The sequence below is a fragment of the Giraffa tippelskirchi genome, chromosome 12 (assembly GCF_054371585.1).
Source record: "Giraffa tippelskirchi isolate mGirTip1 chromosome 12, T2T-mGirTip1v1.2.pri, whole genome shotgun sequence".
Taxonomy (NCBI): domain Eukaryota; kingdom Metazoa; phylum Chordata; class Mammalia; order Artiodactyla; family Giraffidae; genus Giraffa; species Giraffa tippelskirchi.
In genome coordinates this window covers 47866543-47886260 of record NC_137286.1, presented here as the reverse complement: position 1 = coordinate 47886260, position 19718 = coordinate 47866543, and the positions used below count along the sequence as shown (strand labels likewise).

At 48.0% G+C, this 19718-nt stretch overlaps 1 protein-coding gene across 2 annotated transcripts in view; it reads right to left on the bottom strand.

Annotated features, from left to right (window-relative positions):
• The window catches only part of NTRK3 (neurotrophic receptor tyrosine kinase 3), a 424805-nt gene that overhangs the window by 153420 nt on the left and 251667 nt on the right, over nucleotides 1–19718 (bottom strand). For both annotated transcript variants that reach the window (XM_081552009.1, XM_081552010.1), the window contains one exon: nucleotides 16070–16258. In XM_081552009.1, coding sequence (XP_081408135.1) covers nucleotides 16070–16258 — 189 coding nt within the window. The remainder of the gene's footprint in view (nucleotides 1–16069; nucleotides 16259–19718) is intronic.

Below are 19718 nucleotides of genomic sequence, written 5' to 3'. Positions count from 1 at the left end.
AGGACAGGAGGAAAGGAGGCACGGCTGAGAAAGAGGCCAGCTTGATCCCGAGAACTTCCATTCTCTTCCTCCCATTATAGCTCTTTGCACCCTCTACTGCCCATTCATTTTGGACCTCACTCTGGGAGGCCTGGGAAGCCCCAGGTGGCAGAAGCCCCAGGTAAAGGACCCACCTGCCAATGCGGGAGACATAAGAGACGAGGGTTCAATCCCTGGGTGGGGAAGGTGCCCTGGAGGAAGGCACAGCAACCCACTCCAGTATTCTTGCCTGGAAAATCCCATGTACAGGGAGCCTGGCGGGCTACAGTCCACGGGGCTGCATAGAGTTGACATGACTGAAGCGACTTAGCCGGGCACAGCACTGGGAGGCCTGCCTTCCAGGTGTGTGAAGCTCTAGATGCCCTGATGGGGTGGGAGTGAGGAGGGGGCTGCCTCTCTAGGGGCCATGAAGGTCCTAGAAAGGGACTCCCTCCTGCTGACTCAATGGGGGACACTGTGGCTCACTCAAGCCAGCATCTGTCTGAGAATCTCTAAGTTCATCCTCAGTCTCCCAGAAGGCGGAGTGCAGGTAAAGTGGAGGTCAGCTAATAGTGACAGGAGGCAGTCTGGGCCAGTGTAAGGGGCACGTTCCTAAACCCCTGAGTTGGAATGCTGGCTCTCTTACTGACCAGCGAGTGACCTTGACCAAGTTCCTTAACTTCCCTGGGCCTGAGTTTTCTAATCTGTGACATGGGGATCACCAACACTCACGTGACAAGTGGATCGAACGTAGACAGAGGACTGAGGAGGGGAAGAGAGGGTGGTGGGCTCTGTCATGCCAGTTTTGTCACCTTCCAGGTCTGAGACTATAGGAAACGACTTAACCCCCTCCCCTGTGCCTCAGTTTCCCCATCCATGAAAGGGGGAAATAATAGCACCTGCCTTCTATGACTTTTGGGTTTGTTTTTTTTTTCCCTCTTTTTGGCTGCACTGCATGGCTTACAGGATCTTAGGTCCTCAAACAAGGATTGAACTCTGGCCCTTGGCATTGAAAGCATGGAGTCTTAACCACTGGGCCACCTATGGGATATGGTCAGTGGTTAAGGGATCCTTAACCAAGGAATTTGTCTTCTATGGCTTTCATAAGGATTAAGCAATTTATTGGGCTTCCTAGGTAGCACTACCTGGGAAGTGGTGAAGAATCCGCCGGCCAATGAAGAGACATGGTTTCGATCCCTGGGTCGGGAAGATTCCCTGAAGGAGGGCATGGCAACCCACTCCAGGATTCTTGCCTAGGAAACCCCATGGACAAAGGAGCCTGATGGGCTACAGTGTATGGTGTTGCAAAGAGTCAGACATGACTGAAGAGACTTAGCAGACACATGAAACAATTTATCATATTTAAACCATTTTTAGCACCAACAGTAAGCATGATGCAGTGTAAGATTTTAGTATTATTTTCACGTGCTTGCAGCTCAGAGCCTGGCCCTGAGAAGGTCTTGAGAGGCACCTCTCCCACTACTCTCCCCCTCTCTTTCTCTTCACCAACTCTTGCTACCACCTACTCCCCAGAAACGATGCTTCCAAAGTATCACACAGCAGCTCCCAGGAACTCACACAGCTAGCTCAGCCAAGATCATAGGAGCCAGCAAAAACCACATGAAGAAATCTGTCTCTGCTTCAGCATATAACTATAACCTTGAAAATTAGCAGGACAATTTACCAGACCAGAATGTCACTGACAACCACCACAAATTACCAATTTGGTTTCCCTAAGGGGAGATACAGGAGGAGTAAAATTTGCATGAGATCAATGTTCTCATCTTCCTCCCATTCCACTTCTACTCCATGAGGCCTCTGCTTACTTCTAGCAGAGCAGGTGTTGACCCTGGGGAGAGAACTGGGGTGGTGGGCAGTGTCACTTCTCATAGCCATTTTTCTTTTCTTTCTTGCTAACAGACTGACTCCCTGGAGGCAATCACTCCCATCCAGGCAGCCTCATGCCTCAGGGGAAGTGAGTTGCACCTCCAAGCTCAGGGGAGTATTTAGAGGAGCCTAGGTGTTTGTTTTAGTCCCATTTTCTTTATGGCTGACTGTTTTAGGAATAAGCAGATGACACAATTCTTGTCAATGAGACTGGAGGGAAAGCCTACTTGGGAAACTTGGGAAAAGGTTTTCTTAGTTTCAATAGACCCACAAGAAGATACAATTCTGTGCTGTCCCCAATCCATGTGTTTCATTGTGATGCCTGGAGCTGCTGCAACCACTCTGTAATCATGAGGGGAGCCCCTGATGGTAAAGCCAAACACAGAAGGGCAGAGGTGAGAAAATCTCAGAAAAGCAAGACTAGAGTCCTAAGGTACTTCACCAGAAGCCTTCCCCACCTATTTGCTTGAGTTATGTGATTACAAATTGCCTTCTTGTTTAAGCCCAAGTGGGTCAGGATTGCCTATTACTTACAGCCGAAAGATGTGAACTGATACGATCAGGGTCCAAAACATGAGGTATATGCACAAATATAAACAAGACCTATAAACATGTACATTTATGTCTGAAAGTCCCATGTAGAGGTCTGCTGAGAAAGAATGAAGGGGCTGTGTACTTATAAGAACAAGGTCACTTGAGCAACCAGGCATTAAAATTCTAACTGCATAACAAGTACCACATGGGCACATATATAGAAATAACATAAGTGATGCACTTGGGCAGGTATATGGGGGTGCCGGGGTAGTGCAGTTTCAACAAAATAATGTTTGCTGACAAGGGGGGGGAGGGGCAAGCAGAGAATATAAAACAAACACAAAAATCTCACCATGAATCTCTCTGCCATCCCCTGGTTGAGCCCAGAGCTTTTCAGTCTCATTAACCCAAAAGGAAATTGGTCTGAGCCCTCTGCTCATCTACATCGATCATTTCCTGACAACCAACATATTACAGTCCCGACTCTAAGAGCATCTCTGTGGCTTCAGATCTGGGTGATAAACTGCTTTTTCTCAGAGTTAGGGTGGGGGAAGATATCATTGGAGGGAAAGATCCTTATCTTTTCAGAAATAACTTTAAGCCTTGGCAACCTCTATTTTTGACACCATCAAGCTGGTTTCCCCGAACAGCATATTTGAGGCAGGAATTGTAACGATCTGTTGTAAAAATATTGTTGTCAAGGCAAAGATGGTCATGTATATGCCACTTAGGCGAAGTGACAGAGCCCTTTCGAATTCTCATGCCACGTCATCTCAAAAAATACCACCTTAGGTGTTTTTCATTTTCATTATCAAGTTTTCTTACCTCATTTTCTTATCTCATTCTCTTATCTCAAGTTTAGAGAAGGTGGATGCCTTGCCCACAGCCTCGTGGTTGCTGAGTCAGTAGGCTGGGACCAGAGTCTAGGGCCACTTTATCTTCTAATGAAAAGGTGGCCCCTTCTTGAAATTAAGAGATGCTTTGACCTTTCATACCATGATTTGGAAACAGCAGCTCGGGGGTGGGGTTCAGGGAGGGTGTTTGCATCTTGGGTTGTACACTTCTCTTTGGAGACAACTCCCTGAAGTTCCAGTCCTAAGAGGCAGATCTGCCTGGAAACAAGGAATACAGTGAAAATTTGGCCATGACCAGCATCTCCAGATCTGGGGGTTTAAGAAGTGCTAAAGGCACCTGCAAGAGCTTCCAGGCAAAGAACAAGTGACAAAGACCTCAGATCTACTTGCATGAAGGGCATTTATTGCTCTGCCAGAAATCCTGATGAGTGCCACCACTCCAACTCTGGGCATTCCCATGGAACTTGGCCACTTCCTGTCCCTCCCAGATGCTCAGGAAGAAACAGGACGGAGCATGTGCCAAACAGGTTCAGGCTCATCTGGGCACACTGAGTTCCCACATCACATGAGTTCCCACATCTGCTGGAGAGGCAAAAACAGAACCCCAGGCCCCCAGAACAGCCTGGAATGCAACCCACTGAACATCTGTGTCCACAGAGAGATGTTAACAAGTGTATCCCCAAAATCAAGTTCGGTGACCCAAAAAATATGGGAAATGCTCCAGCAAAACTGCAATGACCTATACCAATAGAAGCTCTCAGAATTCCACAGTAAAACAAAAAAGATATGTAATCCAGACTTTCCTAAGTTTATTTGACATGGATTTTTCCTTTTCCTTAAAAATGCCCAGAGCACCATTTGGGGAATCCTGCATTAAAGGCAGCTGGGGGAATTTCCCTGGTGGTCCAGTGGCTAAGACTGCACACTCCCAATACATGGGGCCTGGGTTCCATCCCTGATCAGGGAACTAGATCCCACATTCAGCAGCTAAGAGTTCACAGGCCACAACTAACAATCCCTCATGCAGCAACTAAGACCCAGGGCAGCCAAATAAATAAATAGATATTTTAAAAATAAATAAAGGCAGCTGGGGAGAATACAGAAGGGCACTTGGATGCCAGGCTTCTTGGCTAAGAGTGGGTAAAACTTGAGTTTTTAATTATTGACCATTTAGAATATAGTGGGCTTCCCTGTGGCTCAGATGGTAAAGAAGCTACCTGCAGTGCAGGAGACCCAGGTTGGATCCCTGAATCGGGAAGATCCCCCGGAGAAGGAAATGGCAACCCACTCCAGTATTCTTGCCTGGAGAATTCCATGGACAGAGGAGCCTGGCAGGTTACAGTTCTTGGGGTTGCAAAGAGTCAGACATGACTGAGCAAATAACACACAAGCATATAGCACAACGGGAAGAATTTCCCACCTCTTTGGCCCATCTCCCTTCAGGAGTATGACTTATGTGTTCATTCAGAGGAAATGGAGATGATGACCATTTTCTCCTGGAAAGGGCTTCTGGAAAGAGAATACTAATGGAGGCCACCACTAACAACAGAACACTCTGCTGTCTCCAAGGATGGTGGTGGTGGGGGGGGTCCTTTTTCCTTTTTTAGCCTCTGCCCATAAAATAGGAATTTCCATCTCCTTGAAGACACAGGGAGTAACCGCCAGCTGTTCCCTCAACATGTGTACCTGGCCCCTCCCTGTAAGAAGTGAGAGATGTACCCAATGGGTGAGGTGGACAGAGTCCATCATCTGCCATCATATTCTCTTCCAGGTGGGGCCAGTGCAGACAAGGGAGACTCTCTCTGCCTGCATGGTTTTCCAAGGAGCTCCTAAGCTTTCTGACTTGCTAAAGATGAGGCAGACTATGACTCTCGATGCAACCAGACAGTCAACAGCTGCTCTGCAGACCCAACTCCTGTCTGTGCATTCCAAGTCCAAGATTTGGGAGACAGACTTCCCTGGGTGGTCTACTTGTTGAGAATCCACCTTGCAATGCAGGTGAGGAAGGTTCGATCCCCAGTCAGGGAACCAAGATCCCACATGCCCCAGGTCAACTAAGCCTGTGCACCCCAACTGAGCCCACTTGCCATAGCAAAAGATCCCATGTGATATAAGGAGACCTGATACAGCCAAATAAATAATTTTTTCAAAAAAGACTTTGGAGAGGCATTAAGAAGCCCATCTTGGCTTTAAGCCTAAGCAACTTACTTAAGTCTAGCAATAAAGCTCAACTTTTGATTCCTATCTGACCCCGTATGGATTTTTCAGCTGGTTCTGAATGATAACCCTTAAAACACTCCCATCCAATTTGGATGCGCAAATCCAGTTGAAAGGAAAAAAAAAGAGTAAAAGCTCTGAGAAAGCTGGAGCTGGAGAGCATCTCTAGAGGAAAGTTAATCCCTCCACTCCTTGAAGACAAGACTGAGGCCAAGACACGCCAAGAAGACAAGTCGTCCTTCATCACCCAGGGCTCTGGACAGGAAGTGAAGGGCCCACTCCACATCTCATTCAACGTCAGTTGTTGGGTGCACCTTCCCCAGGGTGCAATTTCGCCCACAAAATACCATGATCCAGGCTGGCTGGGGGGTCTTATCGTTCTTCACCTCCTCCTCCACCAGGCAGCACATGCTTATCCCCTAAGTACTTTTTTTAAGCCAATTACCGTGTATTTACAGTGAGCATAATTAAACCTAATTACTTAATTAGCATGACTGCTTGAAGCTACTAAACTTTGCGTATGTGATTATGGCGGTGGAGCACAGAAGAGAGGAAGTCATGAGATTCAACAGGAAGGCAGGTTGTCTTAGCTCAGGGAGATGGACCACGGTCTGTCTAGTTGGTTACATCTCCAAAGTACATGCTCAAGAAAGTCAGCATTTTCAGATACTTTGGGGGAAATCATATGATTTTTTTTTTCTTCCTGGGGTAATAGGGGGAAAATGGCAAAGTGCCAAGCTTATATTTCATCTAGATATAAGTGATTTGAGAATCAGTATCCAACAGAGGTTAATCTGATTGAAACTCTCAGGACAAGTTCAAGCATATGGGTCCAGGACTTAACTGCCTTGGCTCCCAAGATAATCCATTTTGGAATCATCTAGCTCTTTCTAGAAAGAAAGGAAACAGGTAATGTGTCTGAGCAGGTTTCCCAAGTGGTGCAAGCAGTAAAGAAATTGCCTGCCAATGCAGGAAATGTGAGAGACGTGGGTTTGATCCCTGGATTGGGAAGATCCCCTGGAGGAGGGCATGGCAACCCACTTCAGTATTCTTGCCTGGAGAATCCCATGGATGGAGGTCGCAAAGAGTCAGACACAACTGAACAGCTCAGCACATGCAACGTATCTGAGCACTCCTTTCCTCCTTGGGCTCACCAAACCTAGCATCACAGCCTTCTCAGGACTCTGCTACTTATTCTAAATGGATTTGAAAATAGGATTGAAGAAAAATCCAAGAGAACAATCGAAATTTATGTTCAGTGAAAATGTTATATGAGAGACTGCCTGGCAAACAGGGCCTGGAGATACCTAACTGGTGACAAAGGCTAAGGCAAAATATCACTGTTACCTTTACAACCTATAGCTCCCTTAATGGGGGTGGTTAAGATCCAACAAGCAGAATGAAGGAGGAGATGCATCAGAATGGCCCACCCCCCAGCCCCATATTGCTCCTATTCTCTCCAAGTCACGTTGAGCTAACCCTCCCTCCTAAACCAATGAGAGGGAGCAAACAACAGTCCCTCCTCCCTTGCTTTCCCCATAAGTCAGCCTCCTCTTTTCAGCTCCACTCCCAGAGGAGAAGCTCCTAGCCCAGCCCTGTAACCAGATACCCTTCCCTCCATCAGGCAAGTCCATCAGGGCTTCTGTTAGAGAAAAACCTAGAAAGGCATATTTTTCAGTAGCAGCAGCTGCGGCTGCCACCTCTGCTCCAGATTCTGGGGTGGGGGCCTCCCAGACAATGGAGCCCATTCTCCGTATTTCATCTACAAGTCCATGACGCTGAGCTAAGTGGCTGGAAATAATCACCCATCATTACCCTGCACTAAGCAAAGTGTGTTAGCACAGAAGGGGACAGAAATCTGTATCACGCCGATGCACTATTAATACTGCATTACGTTCACAGGCTCCGTGCTCCCCACCGCAGCTGGGAAATCAGTCCCTTTTCCAGAAAAGACAAGGCTGATTGGTCCAGAAGAGGAGGAAGAGACAAGCCGTTCGTTCAGTCTTCATGAAGGAACCAGGGGTCCCAGTTAAAGTGACATAGTTCACAGCCCTAACAGTTCCAGCTTTGGTCATCTTTGTGAACATCTTCACCTTATAGGCTGGTATGATAAGGGGGCTGCATTAAGCAATTGCCCTGAGGAAAGAGAGTGAGGACAGGACTTTTGAACAGCTGCAATGTAGCCAAAGAGAGGTAAGGAAGGGTGGGTCCTTCACCCTATGCCAGAGCCCATGTCAGAGTTGTTGTTTAGTCACTAAGTCATGCCCGGCTCTTTGTGACCTCATGGACTATAGCCCACCAGGCTCCTCTGTCCATGGGATTTCTCAGGCAAGAATACTGGAATGGGTTGCCGTTCCCTTCTCTAGAGGATCTTCCCGGACCAGAGATCGAACCCATGTCTCCGGCACTGCAGGCAAATCTTTACCACTGAGCCACGAGGGAAGCCCCCATGTCAGAGAACCCAACACTTAATAAAAGCTCAATGGATGTCTGTTGACTGGCTGAGGAATGAAGGAGAAAAGGGGGTTGGAGGGACCCAACATAGATGGGGTATCGACAGCCTAATGAGAGAGACAGGCTCTGAGGAGAACCCCAGGCAGAGCTGCCAGATCAGCCAGGGAGGCTGAATGATAAGCCCAGGGAAGCAGGAAGTAGAAGTGACTAACCAGGAGGGGCTGAAGGCTGAATGCACGCCTATGGTTCAAAGGGCAGAGACTCAGGTGGAAAACCGAGTCCTGAAGGCCTGAAAGGGAGGCTGGAAGGCCAGGGCCAGCTTGAAAATGACACAAAGAAAAGGAACTAGCAAAGTTTCAGAGAAACCAAAAACAAAAGAAAAGGATTTGGATGTCTGAAGAGGTGAGGGTCACCAGGCATTTCAGGTGGGCACCATGAAGAATCACTGGGACAAACTGCTTTTTTTCTTTCCCAAGAAATTTAACACTCATCTGATTCAAGTGGACATCTTTTCAAATTTTTTTTTTCATTTATTTCTGGCTGTGCTGGGTCTTCATTGTTGCTTTGGTGTCTCTCTAGTTGCAGTGAGTGGGGGCTACTGTTGAGGTGTGATGCAGAGCCTTCTCACTGCAGTGGCTTCTTTTGTCGCGGAGCACAGGCTCAGTTACTCTGTGGCAGGGGGGATCATCCCAGGACAGGGATTGAATCTGTGTCTCCTGCATTGGCAGGCGGGTTTTTTGCCACTGAGCCACGGGGGAAGCCCTTGACAAACTGCTTTTGAGACGCTGTGACGGCATGAGCACACTGATCAGGAAGTCAAGAGACCAGTTCTGTTGTCAAGGTAGCAACTGGCCTCAAACGGATGACAAGTCAGAAGTGAAGTATGCTCACTGTATATAGGTTAAACAACTATTCAATGAGAATTCTACAATCATTCGTAGCTGGTACAGTTTAGGGTAGAGAGAAGATAAATAGATGCACACGCGTGTGTGTACACACACATACAGAGAGAGACTCCAGAAAGCACACAAAACAGGCAGGTATACACTGACAAGTCCAAGAGACCCTGGGGCAGGAGGGGTCTCTGGTCGGTGGAGGCCAGTCTGATAATGAAATCAACAGAACCTAACTTTCCTTGGTACAGCCACTTGGAAGACAGTTTGACCATTTCTTACAAAGTTAAACACCCTCTGACCATACAACCCAGAAATCATGCACCGAGGTATTTATGCAAGTGAGTGGAAAAGTTATATCCATGCAAAACCTGTACACAAATGTTTATAGCAGCTTTATTCATAACTGCCCAAACTAGGAAGTAACCAAGATATTTACTGTGGGTTAAATGGGTTGAATTGTGCCCCTCCCCATCACCCCCCAAAATATGTTGAATTCCTAACCTCCCCATACCTTAGAATGTGACCTTATTTGGAAACAGGAGCATTGCAGGTATAATGAGTCAAGACAAGATGAGGTCATAGTGGGATAGGATGGACCATTAATCTAATACGGCCGGTGTTCTTATAGGAAGACAGCCTTATGAAGACAGACACACAAGGAGGATGCCACGTGAGGACAGAGGGCTGGAGTGATGTGGCTGTAAGCCAAGGGATACCAGCAAACCACCAAAAGCTAGGAAGAGGGGAGAAAGATTCCCCTCCAGGTTGCAGAGGGAGCAGAGTTCTCTGAGACCTTGATTTTAGACTTCCAGCCTTCAGAAGTGTGAGATGATATATTTCTATTGTTTGAAAGCACCCAGTTTGTGCCACTTTGTTACAGCAGCCCTTAGAAACTAATACAATGTCCTTCAGTAGCTAAATAGATAAAACTATGTTACAGCCATAAGATGAAGAAGCCTTCAGTGATTAAAAAAAAAAGAAGAAGCAAGCAATTAGGCTACAAAAAGACATAAAAGAACCTAAAATGTACAGGGCTAAGTGAAAGAAGTCAGTCTGAAAAGGCTACATACTGTTATGATTCCAACTATAATGACATTCTGGAAAAGGCAAAAATACGAAGACTGTAAAAAAAAGATTAGTGGTTGCCAGGGGTTTGGGAGGGGAGATGAATCATGGACCACAAGAGTTTTAGGGCAGTGAACCTACTGTATGTGATACTTAAATGGTGGATACATGCCAGGATGCTCTTGTAAAACCCATAGAACTGTATACAATGCAGAGAGTGAACCCTGCTGTAAACTACAGTTTAGTTAATGCTAATGTATCAATATTTGTATTTTGATTGTAACAAATATTACCACACTAATGCCAGATGCTAGTAATAGGGGAGATTTTGGTGAGGGAAGGGCTGGGGGAGTAGACGGAACTTTCTGCACTTCCTGCTTAATTTTTCTGTAAACCCTAAACACGCTCTAAAAAAATTTTTTCAAGATTATGATCTGACTTAACCCCAGGGCCAAATATTGCCAAAGGCCACCATGGTCCCTTGGGAACTTGAGTTGGGGGAGAATTCAGAAAGAAGGATAAGTACCAACAGCCAAACCAAGGCTGGCCCAGCTTCATGACTGCAGGGAGCCACAGCCAAGGTTCTTCCCAGATAGCTGTCCTTATCCTGGAAACAGGGAGAAAAGTGGATCTCCCAACAACAACATTCCTCAAAAGCCAGCTTCCTTGAGCCCAAGAAGTGGAGAGTTAATGCCTGTGGACCACTGGACTCCCAGGCAACGTGATCTGATAGAGAAAGGATGGATCTTGGAGTCAGTAGGTCTGGCTTCTAATCTCAGGCTCTCACTTAACAGCTACAGCTGCAACAAGTCCTTTAAGCTCACTGAGCCTCAGTTTGTTTATCGAGAAAATGAGTATAGCAGCCTCTCTCCCTTAGAGAGTGGGTGAAAGACTGCATGAGATAAAAAAAGGGAAAGGCCAGCCCAAGGCTTGGTCCAGAGGAGGCTGCCGATGCCCATCTCTCTCTCAGTCTGTGATAGCAGCCTGCACCCTGGAATGAAGATAGACTCACCAAGCGTTACCCGACACACGGTCGGTTGATATCTTCTCTGACCCTAGTTCCACGCTGTGTTTCCACAGAAAATAAAGCTGATGACACAGAAGAGCGAGGTCCTTTGGAATAAGGTCAAAGTTGGGTTTGGGAGACAGTACCCACATCTTTGAGAAGGGATGTGATGACCGAGGATGTGACTTAAAAGTCATGCAAGACTAGTGTGCATGGCTTTTCCTTTCCCAGGAGGGAAAGATCATGTTGCAATAGCATGGGCCCAGGAAGGGCTCACGGGAGGTTGGAAATGAGCCAGTGGTTGAGTGATGAATAGGTGCAGGAGGGAAGAAGAGGGAGGGAGGAAATGTGGGGAGAGGAGATGGGCATTTGAAGCAGGAATTACACTGTGGTAAGGGTCGGAGGTGTGCAGTTGGAGGGAGACCTGGAAAGAAGTGTCCAGGGGTAAAGGCTGGTGAGTCATCAGCAGAAAGGAGCAAGATGAAGACACGAGGCCCCAAGGGGAACAGAGAGTGCCATCCTGTGTCTTGGACACCAGTCCCGGTGGCAGTGAGCCCCTGAGGGTAGGAACCACGCAGGCCTTTTCCCTCATTGTTTCCAGAGCCACCGAAAAGAAGGCCTGACACAAACCCTCCGTGAATATTTATTGAATAGATGGAAAGGAGAAAAATCAGCACTCTGTGAATGACTATGATGCTAACGAAGAGGAGAGACCCAAAGGAATATGCTCGAGTTTTACCAGGAGATGGAGGGTGGAGGACTCAGGGATTCCTGGGGAAATGGAGCTATGAGGCAGGAACATGAAGAGGTGCAGGGCCAAGCAGAAGGAGACAGAGTCTAAAAGGACCAGGGTCGGGGAGAGTCCCTGACTGCAGGCCCGCCAGGAGGGGCAGAGGGATGGAGATGTGGGAGCACTGATGCTGGGAAGATGGCGAACGGTTTCCTCTGAGACAGAAACAACCTGAGAATTAAGGCAGACAGCCTGGCCTGGGCACAGAGGGCAGGAAACAAAGGGTGACATGGGTTAGCAACCCCAGCTGGCCCCTGCTCTCTCAGCCAAGAGGCGCAGCTGTCTTCAGAGAATAGGTTCGGGAAAAGGGGAGGAGCAGAGAACCCCAGGGCCTTCAGCAGAGCCAAGGAGCCTCCCAATCAGCTGATGGGAACGAGCCAGAGCATGATCCTAACACAGCTGCCCACAGTCCAACTCAGCACAGGCACCGTGACTGCAGCCCAGAGCTGTCACAAGGGGAACAAAAGTCACCGATTGCCCAGTGTGGCTACAAAGGGCTTGAAACTTCTCCCCAGGGACCTACCTAGACCGGCCCCTCGGTGTCTTATTCAGAAAGCGTGCACGCTAAGTCGCTTCAGTCATGTCTGACTCTGCAACCCCACGGACTAGAGCCCACCGAGCTCCTCCGTCCAAGGGATTCTCCAGGCAAGAATACTGGAATGGGTGGCCATTTCCTTCTCTGTCTTCTTCAGAAGGACCTAGCCCCAAATAAGCTGGGTGACAAGGAGGCAGATCAGTTTCCTGATGCTTTTGAGCATTAGGGGGCTTTAAATAAATGATGAGGGAGGCCTCACTAGACTGCAGATTCTGTATCCAACCCTGAGTAGGAGCATCTTTATTCAGCTCTTCCAGAATTCCTGGAAAGGCCGAGTACATTCCAAATAAAGACAATGCCATATGCAGCGCACTCGGGGACACCGGTGAGAGGCTGCGAGCATCTGATAACGAAGGTACTGGGTGATCCCTAAACATCCTAGCAGCTCTGACCTGCCATGAAAAATTCTACGACCCGGATTGAAGACAGCGAGAAGCAGGGAGAAGAGCAGCATCTTCATCACTCCAGCCAGAGAGGTCCCCCCTGATTATGATAAACACGTGTGTAAAGAAAAGAAAAGCATTTTTGTGCTAAATCCATCACCGGGGGACTTGCGGAAATGAAGCTTGAAGTCAGGTAGCTATGTCCCTATGATGTCTTCCCACGGTCCACATTGCTAAATGAGATGAGGAAGAGAATCAGACAGCAGAGGCCCCCCTGGGGGGCCCCTGAGATATGAGCATTTCTCTTTGCTTAATCCCTTGCTTCTTGCCATCCCCCCCAAAGGAGTGACCCCGGCCCCGTCTGCAGCATCGTAAACGCCCACTGCTTATTTATCCGCTCAGGCACATGTGGTTTTAATTATTTATGATGGCGTCTCCTCGCACACGGGGATGTGTCTTGGAGTCCCTTGCCTTTGACTGATGAAGGCTTTGTAATCAGAGACCTGCTGTTTCCCAGCCCGTAAACCTCAGCGAGGAGAGGGCCGGGTGCTCTCCTCCCTGACTGTGTGAGTCAGCCACAGATTCACAGAGGGAGGATTAACCAAATCCCGTTACAAGGCTCCTGCATGTTGTTTGTCCTGCCACACATGTTTTCTGAAAACAATTAAGAGCCCTCTGCTGTCTATTGACAGGACACAACATACTGCTTCCCTGAAAAGGGCATCTCCCCTAAATATCGGAGGGTTTGGACAATCTGGAGTCAGTGAGGGATTCTACTCTGTGAGGTCTTGTTTGTTCTCTGTTCCCTCAAGTCTTGTCGCTAAACCTGCTTCCTCACTGTCTCCGCTGACCCCATCGTTTATACAGAGAAATGCTGTCAGAACCGTAGAGAGGCTGCCTGCTTTGAGTCACAAACCCAGGGAGCTTCGAGGATGCCTCTCCTCTGCACCGGTTCCTAAGGCGACAGCTCCTTGGCTGGGGGCCGAGTCCTGACCTCAGAGGACATTCAGACCCCACAGGTCTCTCCACGGCACCCACTTATTCTGACAACCCAGAAGGACTCGCCTTCCCAAAGGTCAGATTCTCCCCATGTGGACACCGAGCCACTCCCCCTGGGATCAGCAGCCCATGTGACCCTCCTCTACCCCGAGACCCAGGGCTCCCACTAACAGGAACACAACCCATCCTCATTTTTCCTGGGTTCTGCCTTCACGAATTCATCTACTCGCTACAATTTGTGTGTAACCCCATAAACCCACACACATGGCGCTTTCACGGTTATTCACAAACATTTAAGGAATGGTGACACATTTGAGTCACCCCCACATGCACGTTCCCAATTAAGGCTAAAAAGCCATGCTCTCTGCCTTCTTGTTGTGGCTTTTGTGCTGTAAATGAGTGTCCTTCTTGTGGTTTATTCAATGCCACTTTCGTTGCATATTTGTGCTTTCTGTGGGCGAGTTCGCTGTTTAAAGCAGCCCCCAAGCAGTGTGCTGAAGCGAAGTCTAGTGTTTCTATGAGCGTGAATGCTGTGACGTGCCTTAAGGAGAAAACAGGTGTGTTTGATAAGCTTAGTCCAGGCCTGAGTCACAGTGCTATTGGCCACTATGAGCTCAATGTTAATGAATCAATAATATGTATTAAGGTGTCCTTAAACAGAAGCACACGCAATACAGGTTACGTCTTGATTAGCTGATAAAAAGGTTATGACCAGAGGCTCACAAGGAACCTAACCCTGGATTTCCCCAGGAACAATGGTCCAGGGTTCGCTAATTTCATGTTCATGGTGATTTTATAGAATACTCGAAATAAGGAGAACCAGTTGCACATTCAACACAGCAGTGCCAAACCTCTATTCAAGTACCAACATCACTCTAGAAAACTCAGCAATGCCAACGCCAGACTAAGCTCGGACTCACGCTAGCATCATGGAAGGGCTTTCCTCATGGCCACACCCAGGTCAGTCGAGGATGACCCTGATCTGAGGCGAGAGCTTTAAAGCTAGGGTAGAACCATTCTTGACACGGTCTTCCCCACTGTTTATCCGAAACACAGGTATCTTTCTTCCCTTGCCCAGCCCTGATCTAGAACCCAAGTATCTTCCTATAACTGGTGCTGATGAGGGAGTGTGACAAACACTGAGACAGATTCTAGAGGACTCTCAAGGTTGGGAGGCAAATGATGACCTTGTCCTGATTCAAGCTCAGTCCCTCCCACGGTGGCAATCCTCTCACTAAAAGCACAGCCAGAAAAACAGAAGCGAAGGTGGATGGGGAGGCCGAATGCCTGCTCTGCTATCAGATGGACTAGCGGGAGCAGCAAGAGTTCTGTGAACTGCAAAGAGTGCATCCCAAATATAGCGAGCTCCATCAAGGGGAGAGCAAGACCAGGGGCATTTCTTCCTGGGCTGACCCGGACCAGCTGACCGGATGATGAGAACAGACTGGCAGAAGCCTGTGGGCAGGGAAGGGGGACTCACAGCCTCCCCGAACCTCAGGTTTCCTGTCTGCAGATGAGGCCTTAACCTAACCCATCTCTTCTGTCCCTTCCAGCTCTAAGGCAGTCTCCAGGGCTCCCTCTCTGGACATCACTGACCATTTTGGGGGATTAGGAGCAGTGGGAGTGGAGTGGTGTGCACTGGGGTCGCTGAGCCTAGATTTGAACCTGGGGACACAGCAAGGGGAACACCTGCCGGAGGGAGGGCGGAGCCACCGAGGCTCCAGAGGCCAAAGGCCCCAGCAGACTCAGCAGAAGGACAAAGGGAGGGCCTGAACGACCGGGAGGTAAGAGAGAGTAGGAAGCAGGTGCCCTGAGCCCTCTGATCTCAAGGAGACATCTGTGGTGAGGAGGGGAGGGGTCTGAGCACAGGGTCATGATCCGATTCTCAGACTGTACACTTCGGGGCACTGGAGGGGCAGCTGGAGAGATGTTTCCATTCCAAAGGTACTCACCGCCCTTCCCTCCTTTCCCCTCTAGGGGAGGTGTGGGTGGAGGGCCTGACGACCTTGGGGATCATAGTCTGGGCAGAGATTCCTGCATACACAGGCCAGGTTTCTGCAGATACAACCAGCTGTGCCTGTGTACCCTGCCTTACTGGAAGCCCCTCTCCAGGTGGGGCTGGGCTTCCTGCCTCCAAGCTGATTCCCCTTCCCCTGCCCCGAGCCCACTCCACCCAGGGGCCTCTGTCCCGTGGCATCCCTTTGCTCAGGCTGTTCATCGAGTTTTTAGACAAAGAGGGAGGGTCTCTTAGAGAGTGGGAAGTTAGCAGGTGGTAGGTCACCCCAGAATGTTCCAGAACCCCCTCCTACGTGGTCTATCGCCATGCCCCCCTCCAACCCCAAGAGGGACAAGATTCTCCCACGGTACTCACATGTGTCTGGCTTGTGGCAGTTGTGTCCCTGACGGAAGTACTGGGGATTCTCGATGACCGGGATGCGGGTCATGCCGATGACCACCGTGTCTGGCCCGGCATCCAGCGACGAGGGTGTGGTGATGCCATGGTTGATGTGATGCAGGGGGCTAGCCGAGTCCTCCTCGCCACTGATGACAGCCACGGGACCTGCACACCCCAGGAGAGACACGGGACCCGGTGAAGTCACACCCAGCCAGTGCCCAGCCCTGCCCACGGACCCTTCCATTATTTTTTCCCACCTTATTTTCCATGAGAGCAAAATCCACTAGGAGGATATTCCCCAAATGCCCTAGATTCTGAATTGACAATAACCCCTTAATTCTCTCTCATGCGAGGGAGAAAACTCTACCCCACCACGCCATGGAAACAACTGCAAAAGGAAGAGTGAACCTAAATGATGATGACATGGTTATTTCCACTTTCTTCCCATCTAAATTAGTTCAAAATAATTAAAAGTTAAATTTCTTCACTTACATAACAACAGGATGTAAAAAAATGACCCAGTGGTAGTATGCACCCTGTCCTTTGTCTCTTCAAGAGCTTTCAAAACTGCTGTCACTGTGGGGACTTTCCTGATGGTTCAGCGGGTCTAAGACTGAGTTCCCAATGCAGGGGGCACAAGTTCAATCCCTGGGCAGGGAACTGGATCCCATGAGCTGCAACTAAAGACCAACTGACCTGGCACAGCCAAATAAAGAAATAAATATTTTAAAAATAGACAAAGCTACTGATGGTGGGTCCCACCACCAAAGATTCTGACTCAGGTCTGGGAATGTATCTTGGGCATTAAGATTTAAAGAGTTTCCTTGGGAGTCCCACATCCAGCTAAGTCCCTGGAGGCTAAGAACCTTTCCAGCATGGCCACCAGATTCCTACAGGAGTAGGAAGTAACTTTCACTGGACAAAGAATCTGCCTGTAATACGAGAGACGGGGTTTAATCCCTGGGGTGGGAAGATCCCCTGGAGAAGGGAATGGCAACCCACTCCAGTATTCTTGTATGGAGAATTCCATGGACAGAAGAGCTTGGTGGGCTGCAGTCCATGGGGTCATAAAGAGTTGGACACTACTGAGAGAAAGGCTAACAGTTTCACTTGCTCTCAAGCCTCCTTGAGGCTTGTATCCTGTCTTGCATAAGTCCAGTGCAGGTTTGCATCTAACTTGGACCAGCTTTCACTGAGGCTGGAACACTATTAGCCTATGTGCATCTGAGCCAGCAGTTCCACTCTTGTTTTTTTTTTAAACTTTTGGCCATGCTGGATCTTTGTTGCTGTGCACCAGTTTTCTCTAGTTGTGGTGAGGCAGGGGCTACTCTCTAGTTGCAGTGCTCAGGCTTCTCATTGCAGTGGCTTCTCTTGTTGTGGAGCACAGGCTCTAGGCACATGGGCTTCAGTGGCTGCAGTGTACAGGCTTAGTTTCACCAACGGCATGTGGAATCTTCCCAGGCCAGAGATAGAACCTGTGTCCCCACATTGGCAGAAGGATTCTTAACAACTGGACCACCAGAGCGAAGTCCCATGTCCCACTCTTGAGAGCACTATATTTTCCCCAGTGGCTTCAAAGAATACCATTTGCATCTTCACCAACCCCAATGCCACCATTTTCTACCCCAAAGAAAAAGCCTAGGATCTAAGGTGATCTGTGAACACAAATTGACAAAGATAATTAATGCTACAATCTTGGAAAAGCAATGATTCTGTTTGCTGGTGTGATTCTCCCCTACGTACAAACAAAACTCCTGTAAAGTGAATTAGCTGTGACTGTTTGTGGCTTTCTACAAGTGGCGTTTTAAATGGTTGCTTTGCAAGACACATGGTCCCAAGACAAAGCGCCTGCCGTGATTTGGTTTTGCTGCTCGAACAATATTTCCACTGCAGAAATCCATTACATCTTACTGAAGTTTATGGGAAGAATATTTCCCATCAGATAGCAAGGTGAAGCACCAATGAGGCTGAACTAAATGGAAGACGGTAAATGCAAACTGAAGACCCTGAATTCCACTCTGTAAGCACAGACAGGCTTGTTATGATCTGTAACAAATGTCTGACTGTGCTTGGAGACCACTTGAAAAAGTCGCAGGAAGGGGTTGCCGAAATTCTTGCAGTCATCACATGCCTTGCAGAAAGAGACCAGCTCCTGAAAAGACATTGTAAACTTTTTTGAAACACTTCAGAGTGATTTCTAGTTAAACATGGCTAGAGCAGGGGTCTCTACCTCCTCTCCACATCAACATACAAAGGAATTAAATAAATATTGGTGCACAAAGAGGAAGAGGGGAGGCAAAAGGAAATGAGATATTTCAACAACGCTTGGGAAGATGAAAAAGCAAAGAAGCAAATTTTGCTTACAAAGAGGAGGAAGATATGGAAGAAAGGACCACAGGGTCTGTGGCAGAGTTAACACATAAATGAGAGCATGTGTGCATACAAGTGGACACATGCACAGACCAAGGCACAAAATTACGAAATGCCAGAACCATAAGGACAAGGAGAAGATGCTAAGAGCTTCCAGGAGGGTGGGACAGGTCATATTTCCAAAGGAACTGGGATCAGAAAGACAGCATAATTTTCCATAACAACCTTATACTGTTACTCTAACTGAGCAAATTACTTCAAAACTCTGATGGACAAATATTCAATCTAGAATTCTACACCTAAAAATGTATTCACCCAATGGAAGGGCAAAAGAGATGTATTTGCAGACATGGAAAAGTTTGCCTTGCCCTTTCTTAGGAAGCAACAGCAAGTGGAAGCTTCAGCAAAACAGAGGGGCAAAGGGAGAAACAGGGAGTCAGGGATCCAGTTCACCAAAGGCCAAGCAAAGGAAGGCCCCCACACCTCAGCTCCTTCTGTTCTCAGCTTTACAGGATGTGAGTTGTTATGGCAACATGGAGGAAGGGCATCAAGTCAGGAAGAGTTTGGAGACAATAGAACATTGGACATTCAAATCAGCTTTCATCGCCCATGGACAAAGCAAGTGGTCAATAAAATGTTTCAAAAGGCTGTGCTCTAAAACAGCATTGACTTTCTTGACATTATTTATTTTAGAATTTGAAAAGGGCTTAGGAAAGAGCCATAGGTGGAAGAGTCCTTCTGCAGTTGGGATTCCCAGGTGACACTGGTGGTAAAGAATCCGCCTGCAAATGCAGGCGATGCGGGTGCAAACCCTGGGTCAGGAATATCCCCTGGAGAAGGGAAGAGCAAACCACTCCAGTATTCTTGCCTGGGAAATCCCATGGACAGAGGAGCCTGGCAGACTACTGCCCATGGGGTCACAAAAGGGTTGGACACAACTTAGTGATTAAACAACAAAAACAAGTCATGGAAAGAGATGGCTGGGGTTGCTCACAAAGACTAGACAGAAATAAAAGAATAAAGCAGGTTTCAGCGCTCTGGAGGACCCACTACTTAAAATGCACACAAAAGAAAGAGAGCTGGAAAAGGATGAGAAGAAATGCTCAGAAAAGTAGAAAAGAATCAGAAAAGGCTACTGTCTTTGAAGTCGGTCAGTCTACTATTGAAGGAGAACTTCTAGAAGCTGAAGAGCATTATATACAGAGATCATGTAAGATGAAGAATGAAATCAAGTCACTGCATTTGACAACAAGAA